The sequence below is a fragment of the Tupaia chinensis genome, unplaced genomic scaffold (assembly GCF_000334495.1).
Source record: "Tupaia chinensis unplaced genomic scaffold, TupChi_1.0 Scaffold000146_1, whole genome shotgun sequence".
NCBI lineage: Eukaryota > Metazoa > Chordata > Mammalia > Scandentia > Tupaiidae > Tupaia > Tupaia belangeri.
This window is the reverse complement of record NW_006159616.1, coordinates 11,687,359-11,698,114: the sequence shown is the minus strand read 5'-3', so window position 1 is coordinate 11,698,114 and position 10,756 is coordinate 11,687,359. Positions and strand designations below refer to the sequence as shown.

The window sequence follows — 10,756 nt, the reverse complement described above, 5'->3', positions numbered from 1 at the left end:
GAAGGGATTGCGGCGTGACCATCCCCCCTGGGGGGTGATTTCTCGCTTTCTGTCTCTATGTCTCTCTCTGTCTGTCTGGAGAGCGCACGCGCCCTACAGTGAAAATATCTCCAAAAAAAAAAAAAAAGAAATATTTTAAACATTATCTTTAAAATTCAGTATTTTGAAAATTTGAAAGTTGTTTATTAACTGTCAAGAACTATGGAGTATGAGCAAAATTTTTTTGATGTGTAAAGTAAATGTTTATGGAAAAATGTAAAAGTAAATAAATGAAAAAAGAGGAAAAAAAGTGAGGGTAACTTCTTAAAGTTGTTACAAGAACAATAAGAGTTAACGGAACTGTGCCCCATACTGGATTAAGACCTTTGTAAATGTTAAAACTATTCTAATTACTCTTACCCTCCCTGGGTCAGAAACAGACAAAGATGACTCTATTGGAAAATAAGCTGCTCCTTAAACCTCAGTTTTAAATTTTTTTAAATTGCTCTCATTATTTAATCACAACCTCTGATGCATACTGGGCTATAAGGAGAAATAACACGAAGACCCACCTTTCATGTTCCCTCAAATGAATAAGAACAAAAGATAATAATAATAACAGCAGGGAGGGACCATGAGTGAGGGCTTAAGAGACTCAGGTCTCAGCTCAAACCCAGCACTAGCACTTGGTGACTGTAGGGTATCAGATAAGATGCTTGGTTTTTCTGAGACTCAGTTTCCTCATCTGGAAAATGGGGTTCATGATATTACTGACCTCGTGGTGATTTGCCCCTGAGCTGAGCTGGGATCATAAGCAGCATTGTGGGAAGGGGAACAGCATGAGCTAAAGCCAGGAGCCTGAAAGCAGGAGTCCAGCAGCATGGCCTGGGATGTCTAGGGCACAGGATATGTGGGAAGAGGACCCACAGAGGAGAGGGCAGTCACCCCTACCAGAAGTGTCTGCTGATTAAGGCAACACAGTAGGACTATCACGGTTGTCTCCTTTTCTCTCTCAGGAGTGGAGGGGAAGAGACCATGCAAACTCGGGACGAGCACCCTGAAAAGCTGGCTCCTTGTCGGACCTGTCTAACCCTGGGGTTGTGGTTTTGCAGACTCCTTTTCAGGAGAACATCAGGAATTGGAAATTTGAAGCTGAGGTTTGGGGAGCTCACCCCATACAGGAATGCAAATAAGTCAGTGTGCAACACACACACACAATCTCCAATCTCTGACATTTTAGCCTAGATCTTTTGGAAATGACAATGATTGGGGGAATCTGTTTATGGTGAATTCCAGGCACAGAGACCACTGGCGAGAAAGCCTTGACAGACCTTCCTGTTGCAGGGACGTGCCAGGACCCATTCCACACCCAGGAAGAAATCGCCGTTTCTGCAAAGTGTCTCAAGAGTTTGAGGCATTTGTACACATTTCAGAGCTTTAAAAACCTTGAAAGAAAAGAAAGCCCCCTCCCACCTTGGCCAGTACTAGAGACCATGTTTCCATCCCACCATTAAGACTCCACTGGGGGTCAGCCGTTGGTCTAGTGATTAAAATAGCTGGATCCTACATGGCTGACTACGGTCTGGGTCTCAGATCCAGTGGCTTGAGAAATACATCAAATGTGTGGGAACTAGCAGTTAGCGTAATGGCTATGTCGCTGGACTCCCACGTAGTCGACTGCGGTTCGCATCCCAGACCCGGTGGCTTAAAACTCATGCCGGGCGCGTGTGCGTGCGTGCCCAAGATCCCGAGAGGAGAATGGAGGAGAAGGGATTGCGGCGTGACCATCCCCTCTGGGGAGTGATTTCTCGCTTTCTGTCTCTATGTCTCTCTCTGTCTGTCTGGCGAGCGCACGCGCCCTATAGCAAAAACCTCTCCAAAACGGTTGTCTCCTTTTCTCTCTCAGGAGTGGAGGGGAAGAGACCATGCAAACTCGGGACGAGCACCCTGAAAAGCTGGCTCCTTGTCGGACCTGTCTAACCCTGGGGTTGTGGTTTTGCAGACTCCTTTTCAGGAGAACATCAGGAATTGGAAATTTGAAGCTGAGGTTTGGGGAGCTCACCCCATACAGGAATGCAAATAAGTCAGTGTGCAACACACACACACAATCTCCAATCTCTGACATTTTAGCCTAGATCTTTTGGAAATGACAATGATTGGGGGAATCTGTTTATGGTGAATTCCAGGCACAGAGACCACTGGCGAGAAAGCCTTGACAGACCTTCCTGTTGCAGGGACGTGCCAGGACCCATTCCACACCCAGGAAGAAATCGCCGTTTCTGCAAAGTGTCTCAAGAGTTTGAGGCATTTGTACACATTTCAGAGCTTTAAAAACCTTGAAAGAAAAGAAAGCCCCCTCCCACCTTGGCCAGTACTAGAGACCATGTTTCCATCCCACCATTAAGACTCCACTGGGGGTCAGCCGTTGGTCTAGTGATTAAAATAGCTGGATCCTACATGGCTGACTACGGTCTGGGTCTCAGATCCAGTGGCTTGAGAAATACATCAAATGTGTGGGAACTAGCAGTTAGCGTAATGGCTATGTCGCTGGACTCCCACGTAGTCGACTGCGGTTCGCATCCCAGACCCGGTGGCTTAAAACTCATGCCGGGCGCGTGTGCGTGCGTGCCCAAGATCCCGAGAGGAGAATGGAGGAGAAGGGATTGCGGCGTGACCATCCCCTCTGGGGAGTGATTTCTCGCTTTCTGTCTCTATGTCTCTCTCTGTCTGTCTGGCGAGCGCACGCGCCCTATAGCAAAAACCTCTCCAAAAAAAAAAAAAGAAAAAGAAAGAAAAAGAAATACATCAAATGTGTGTGCATACATAGACAAAATCCCAAGGGAAGAATGACGGAGAGGGGATCGCAACATGACCATGTCCCATGGAGAAGGGTGTACTCTCGATTTCTCATTCTCCCCCCTGCCCCCACACAAGTGCATGCACCTTCTGACATAAAAAAAGGGGGCGGGGGGCAAAGACTCCAGTAGGACTTTCAAGAAAACACAGAGTTTTGTGGGTTTTGCTTTGTTTTCAAATGAGAGGTTACTTGTCATGCATGGAGACAAATCAGTTTCAAAAGGAAAAGCTATAATGTTGACTTTATTTCAGAGAAAGTCCTCTGTATGCTCACAGGCAATATAAAACAACCAGGTAAATAAATAAATAAATAAATAAAAATAGGAGCCGCTTCAAAGAGAGGGGCTTGTCCTGGGACTGGATAAAGAGCCCCTGGGAGCATCAGAAGCAGTTGTCTGGACCAGGACGTCCTCCTAATGCCTCCTCAGCACTGCGGAGAGAAGAGAGAAGGTGAGGCTGGCATTAGGGTGGAGGCTGAGTGGGAGGTGAGCAGCCCTCACCCTGCAGGTAACACTCCCCAGTCTGGAGCCAGTCTTGATGTTTGAACCTTTGGGATCGTCCATCTCCCTGGGCCTCGGTTTTCTCATCTGTAAACTGGGCATTATCATTGCCCCGGTGATGCTGTCTTTGAGGCTCTAGACATTTAGGAGAAACTAGGAAGAACAATGTTTAGGACTGTCTGCTCCAAGGTTGGGCTGCCAGACAAGAAACAGACTCCACTCTCAGGAGGTTCTGGCCCCTTTGACAAGAGAGGCTGGAGAGGATGCCCAGGTGAGCTGGGCAGGTGGGCCGGAAGGTGGGTGGGGACTCCTGGGCATGTTAATAAGTTGTACCCGTATTTAAAAGTGGCAAAAAGGCACCCCTCAGCCCTGAAGATTGCCATCAAGAGGGAGCGATGTCAGGTACCCTTTGCCCTGAGTGTGCAGTTCCCAGACAGCAAACCCAGAAGTGTCTTTACATGGTCTCACACAGGGCAGTGGGACTGGTGTGGGGGGGGGGGGGGCGGGGTGCGTGGGGGCTGGGGTGGGGGGGGGGGGTGGCAGGATGGGGGCTCACCGTTGCAGCCCAGGCCGCTGAGAGAACCGATTCGGTCCAGTCTACGCCCGAAGCAGCTGGAGTTGCGCATCATCTTGGGGCTGCGGAGACCTCGCAGAGCCTGGAGCACGCCTTCGCGAGACCCAAGGACGCTGGCGGGGCCTGCCTCTTGGCCTTCCCTGGGTTCCGCAAGGCTGCGGCTGCGCTCGAGGGACTCCCGGACCATCCTCTCCGCTTGCATCTTCGAGACCTTGTCCTGCAGGAGGTCCAGCAGCTCCTGCGATCGAAGGGGGGAGCCTGAGTCTCTGGAACTAACACCTCGGCCAGCCCGCCCTCGATGGTCCCAAGTGAGACAGCTGCTTGGGTATAGGGAATCTCACTGCTTTCTGATTCTCTTGTCACTAAGTCCCAAGGGAGGATGGGGGCCCATTGACTGCCGCTGCCCAGGCCCTCTGGGTTGGCCATGCCTATGCAGACCTCGGCGCTCACCTGTACCCCAGACAGTTCCGAGGCTGAGATGGGGCTGCTCAGGGGGTGGGAACGACAGCCCAGTGGTGACAGGTGCAAGAAAAGGAGGAGCAGGAGCGCCCGGGGCAGTATCATGTGAGGGTCCATGTCGCTGGAGAGCTGGGACTGGGGCCACTGCTGCCGCCGCTGCCGCGCTGTGTCCCGGTTCTCAGGTTCTTGGGTTCTTGTTCCACCTCCGTATAGCCCGAGGGTGGGGACTCCTGGCTCCTCCCGCAACCGCGGCTTTTTATCCCGTGCCTGGGTGTCCGGACTGCCCTGCCCTGTGGGGTTATCTCTGATTTATCGGCCACATTCCCGCTAGCTGAGCTCAGGCCCACGGAATGTACCCCTCCGCGCCTGCGACGAGTATTCTGGGTCGGGGGTGGAGGCTAGAGAGAGCAGGCCTTGTATAGAAATGGGCCGGGCCGGGGGCGGGAGCGCGCGGGGGACACCAGCACATCCTTGTCTCCCGCTTCCTCCTTCCTGCCAAAATCCCCGGCACCTTCACGTGGTGCTTTCCCCTTCCCTCCCCACCCCCAACCATTGCTGGAAAAAGCAGAGAACCCCAGCATTCCGAGGCCCCGACGCGAGCGCGGGGCGCACGGGGTGACTCAGAACGAGAACAGCCCATGGGCACCCCACCACCAGTAGCGCGCCTTCCCTCTGGCTCAAGTCGCTTCGCCCGCCTCTAACTCAGCCTCCTCCTGACTTCCCTGGACCTGGCAGCGGGTTCCAGAGCGCTGACTGCTGTCCGTGGTGCTGACCTCCCAGCGTGAACTTTGCACAAACTCTCAAACTCTGCTCTCCTCAACGGGATTTCCTGGATTGCCAGGCCAGAAAGGCCTGAGAGGGGCATGAGACCAGAGACCCCTGAGGCCCCTCCCCACTCTCACAAGCCACCTACCAATTGGGGTTGGTTCATGGGTGATGAGACAAAGGAGGCATCTGAGGACGCGGCACACCCCCACACCATGGTGTCCCACCAAGTAGACAACCATCTTTCCAGTCATCCTTTCCTTTCCCATCCATGTTGGCTTGGTGAGGGAGAGGAGGTGTTGGCCCCTGGAGGAGATGCCATAGAAGACGTTCCTGAATGATTTCACCTCTGAGTTTTGTTTTCTCTAAATTCCAACCAAATCAGCTCTACCCTTTAAGGAAAGGAAGAAGAACCAGCATTCCAGCAGTTCCTTGCGATAGCCAGGATTTTCCTCAGTTGATATTAGAGAATCAGCATCCCACTGCTGTCAGGCTCGTGGAGTTGGGGAAGGGGACAGCAAGAAGAATCTGGAACTTCTAAGCAAAAAGTGTGGCCAGATATTGAGTGAGAAAAGTACTGCTATTATTCCTCATTTTTTCAGACAAGGAAACTGAGCTCAGATGAGTTCTATATCTATATCTATATCTATATCTATATATCATATCTATATTGATATGTATACATATAGATTTTTATATTTTATTATCTTATTTATTTATTTATTTTAGAGAGAGATTTTTCCTATAAAGTGCGTGCACTTGCTGGAGAGACAGAAAGTGAGAAGTCACCTCCTGAGGGAATGGCCATGCCACAATCCATCATTCTCCAGGGATCTTGGGCATGCACACACACCTGGCGAGAGTTTAAGCCACCTGGTCTGGAACTCAAACCATGGTCAATTACGTGGGAGTCCAGTGACATAATCAGTACACCATCTGCTGGAACTAAGTTAATTTACTTTTTTAAGGTCACACAGTTGGAGTGGGAAAGCCTGAATTTCAACAGGCAATCTGATTCCAGACCTGAAGCTCTTAACCACTGCCAGGGAAACCACAAGATGTTTCTACGGAAATAAAACTTGCCCCAGCTATAGGGGTACTGGTAGTGGGGTGCCACTGCAATGGACTGGGGCCACATAGGAGGCCTGGGTTCCGTTCCTGGCTCAACCTAAAAACAGTCTACTTAACTGGGAGACAGGGGCAGGAGGACTGCATTGCAGTCAGACCCTATAAAAAATCTCTCTCTCCTCTCTCTCATTTAAATTTTTTAAAAGAAAAGAAAACCTATTAGTAACAAATCCATTGTCACGTAGGAAGCCCTGGGGAGCTGGTCTGTGAGGGATGTGTACGTTCAGTCACTGTGTGTTGGGGGAAGAGTGGCTAAGATCACAGCACTTTGCAGATGAAGAAGGGGAGGAGGAACAACCATGTAGAGATGCCAGTCCTAGGAAGGTTCTGGGGGCTGGGTGTGTGTGTGTGTGTGTATGTGTGTGTGTCCACAAACACACCACAGAAAGAATAACCAAGGGCTAAATGAAGCAAGGGGCTCTACGGGCATAGGGAGTCCCTCGAGCTGGGTATCATAAGGTAAAGAAAGGATTGGGAGCAAGACAGAGCCCTCCACCAGCGCTTATCAAAGTGGACTCTGCATTTGCTTGAGCCTCACTTTGTTCTCCTGCAAAACGGGTATATGCTTCCTCCTTGTAAAGACTAAGAAGGAGAGAATGAAATCTGCGAAAGTCCGTGGCAGTGTGGAAAGAGCCAAATAACTAGGAATACAGTTGTGAGAGAGTTGGGCTTTGCAAGGTAAGAGATTGTGGTCTCTCTGGACAGAGAGAATGACCCTAGGAGGAACAATTAGGTGCTAAACACTCTAACAGGACCTCTACCTTCCCCCAGTGGAGAGGATTATGGGAGAAGTCTTTTTTTTTAATTATTTTATTTAACTTTACTTATTTATTTTAATTTGACCAGAGAGGGACAGAGTCTGTGTGTGAGAGAGAGAGAGAGATGGAAAGTGAGACAGCAAAATGCCAGGTCAGGGATTTGAACCATGGTTGGCCATGTGGGGGTCAGCACTCTTAACCACCATGCTACCTGCCAGCCCGAATGGGAAGAGTCTTTAGGAAAGACACAGGACTAGATCCTCCAAGGCCTCTGTTCAGGGAAGAATGACTTTATGTCAATCAACTCTTGTCCTAGATCAGCGTCACAGACATTGGTTGAGTGTCCACTACCTGTCATGCACTTTCCACATCTAGTCAACGAAGCTACTCACACCATCTTCACACTGTGTCACAGCACTGTTGTCTGGGATTAAATCTGATGATGTTTATGGGAGACTGAATAATAGCCCCCCGAAGATGTGCACAGAGAACCTACAGATATGCCATTTTACATGGTAAAACAGGTTGTGTAGGGCCAGCAGATGACGTGGAAGTTAAGATGGCTGGATCCCACATGGCCAACGGCATGGTTCAAGTCCTGGACCCTGTGGCTTAAAAACACCCCAGGCATGGGAGCAGCAGTTAGTGTAAGGCTATGTTGCTGGACTCCCACGTAGTCGACCGCAGTTCAAGTCCCGGATCCAGTGGCCTAACCAGTAGCTTAAACTCACGCCGGGCGCGTGTGCATGCGTGCCCAAGATCCTGAGAGGAGAATGGAGAAGGGATTGCGGCCTGGCCATCCCCCCTGGGGCGTGATTTCTCACTTTCTGTCTCTCTGTCTCTCTCTGTCTTTCTGGCGAGCACACATGCCCTGTAGCAAAGGCCTCTCAAAAAAATAAATAAATAAAATAAAATAAAATGCCAGGCGCATGTGTGTGTGTGTGTGTGCCCAGAATCCCGGGAGGAGAACAAAGGAGAAGAGATTGTGATGTGGTTATCACCTCTTGCAGGAGGTGATCTCTCTCTCTCTCTCTCTGGCAAACACACGTGCCCTAAAACAAAAGCACAAACAAAAAGGTTAAAAATAATTAATTAAAAAAAGGAGAGAGAGAGGCTCATAGATACAGAACACACTCTCCTCTGCTAAAAGTTCCATCTTCTGCCATTTTGTGATTCCTTCAGAATTCCCTGCTATCATGATAGTGAATTTTGCAAACACATCTCTGTTTTTTAAAAATAAATGATCCAGTCTTAGGTATTTCTATCCGCAATGCAGAAACAAACTAAGATGCTATCCTGTTTCATGGTTAGCTCCCACCTCTCAGTAGCACCCCCATCTTCTGTAACCTGTACACTTTCTTCCAAAACCAAAAACCACTTGGAGAGGAACACCCGCTCCTTCACAGCTGTGGCAGGCAGGTAGGCATGTGTGTGTGTGCGTGTGTGAGTGTGTGTGCTGGGGGTGCTTTGAAAACCAGCAGGGATGTGTAACCCTTCTCTGCCCTTGAAGCGAATCTCTAGACTGATAGCGTAGAGAGGGAGGGCTGAGCTTGGCAGCCTATAAAAAAAATAGCTGTTGGGACCAGCAGTCTGCATTTGCTTGAGCCTCACTTTGTTCTCCTGCAAAACGGGTATATGCTTCCTCCTTGTAAAGACTAAGAAGGAGAGAATGAAATCTGCGAAAGTCCGTGGCAGTGTGGAAAGAGCCAAATAACTAGGAATACAGTTGTGAGAGAGTTGGGCTTTGCAAGGTAAGAGATTGTGGTCTCTCTGGACAGAGAGAATGACCCTAGGAGGAACAATTAGGTGCTAAACACTCTAACAGGACCTCTACCTTCCCCCAGTGGAGAGGATTATGGGAGAAGTCTTTTTTTTTAATTATTTTATTTAACTTTACTTATTTATTTTAATTTGACCAGAGAGGGACAGAGTCTGTGTGTGAGAGAGAGAGAGAGATGGAAAGTGAGACAGCAAAATGCCAGGTCAGGGATTTGAACCATGGTTGGCCATGTGGGGGTCAGCACTCTTAACCACCATGCTACCTGCCAGCCCGAATGGGAAGAGTCTTTAGGAAAGACACAGGACTAGATCCTCCAAGGCCTCTGTTCAGGGAAGAATGACTTTATGTCAATCAACTCTTGTCCTAGATCAGCGTCACAGACATTGGTTGAGTGTCCACTACCTGTCATGCACTTTCCACATCTAGTCAACGAAGCTACTCACACCATCTTCACACTGTGTCACAGCACTGTTGTCTGGGATTAAATCTGATGATGTTTATGGGAGACTGAATAATAGCCCCCCGAAGATGTGCACAGAGAACCTACAGATATGCCATTTTACATGGTAAAACAGGTTGTGTAGGGCCAGCAGATGACGTGGAAGTTAAGATGGCTGGATCCCACATGGCCAACGGCATGGTTCAAGTCCTGGACCCTGTGGCTTAAAAACACCCCAGGCATGGGAGCAGCAGTTAGTGTAAGGCTATGTTGCTGGACTCCCACGTAGTCGACCGCAGTTCAAGTCCCGGATCCAGTGGCCTAACCAGTAGCTTAAACTCACGCCGGGCGCGTGTGCATGCGTGCCCAAGATCCTGAGAGGAGAATGGAGAAGGGATTGCGGCCTGGCCATCCCCCCTGGGGCGTGATTTCTCACTTTCTGTCTCTCTGTCTCTCTCTGTCTTTCTGGCGAGCACACATGCCCTGTAGCAAAGGCCTCTCAAAAAAATAAATAAATAAAATAAAATAAAATGCCAGGCGCATGTGTGTGTGTGTGTGTGCCCAGAATCCCGGGAGGAGAACAAAGGAGAAGAGATTGTGATGTGGTTATCACCTCTTGCAGGAGGTGATCTCTCTCTCTCTCTCTCTGGCAAACACACGTGCCCTAAAACAAAAGCACAAACAAAAAGGTTAAAAATAATTAATTAAAAAAAGGAGAGAGAGAGGCTCATAGATACAGAACACACTCTCCTCTGCTAAAAGTTCCATCTTCTGCCATTTTGTGATTCCTTCAGAATTCCCTGCTATCATGATAGTGAATTTTGCAAACACATCTCTGTTTTTTAAAAATAAATGATCCAGTCTTAGGTATTTCTATCCGCAATGCAGAAACAAACTAAGATGCTATCCTGTTTCATGGTTAGCTCCCACCTCTCAGTAGCACCCCCATCTTCTGTAACCTGTACACTTTCTTCCAAAACCAAAAACCACTTGGAGAGGAACACCCGCTCCTTCACAGCTGTGGCAGGCAGGTAGGCATGTGTGTGTGTGCGTGTGTGAGTGTGTGTGCTGGGGGTGCTTTGAAAACCAGCAGGGATGTGTAACCCTTCTCTGCCCTTGAAGCGAATCTCTAGACTGATAGCGTAGAGAGGGAGGGCTGAGCTTGGCAGCCTATAAAAAAAATAGCTGTTGGGACCAGCAGATGGTACAATGCTTATGTCGCTGGACTCCCACGTAGGTGACTACAGTTCAAGTCCTGGACCTGGTAGCTTAAAGCTCATGCCAGGCACATCTGTGCCCAAAACCCCAAGAGGAGAATGGAGGAGAAAGGATTGCGGCCTGGCCATCCCCCCAGGGAGTGATTTCTCGCTTTCTGTCTCTCTGTCTCTTCAGTGAGTGCACGTGCCCTATAGCAAACAACAAAAACAACAACCAGCTGTTAAAGCTGTTAATACACACACACACACCACCCAGTCATGTCCAGCCTCCCCAGTAATTTTTGAGTGTCTGAGTGTACAT

The 10,756-nt window shown here is 49.2% G+C and overlaps 1 protein-coding gene across 1 annotated transcript; it reads right to left on the bottom strand.

Annotated features, from left to right (window-relative positions):
- Positions 1 to 3,248: 3,248 nt before the first annotated feature.
- Positions 3,249 to 4,634, bottom strand: NPPB (natriuretic peptide B). Its single transcript, XM_027770674.1, has 4 exons — positions 4,360 to 4,634; positions 3,892 to 4,147; positions 3,336 to 3,488; positions 3,249 to 3,265 (listed from the first exon to the last, which is right to left on the bottom strand). Exons 1-4 carry the CDS (start codon positions 4,483 to 4,485, stop codon positions 3,249 to 3,251), a joined length of 552 nt encoding a protein of 183 aa, XP_027626475.1. The 5' UTR covers positions 4,486 to 4,634.
- Between the last annotated feature and the right edge of the window lie 6,122 nt (positions 4,635 to 10,756).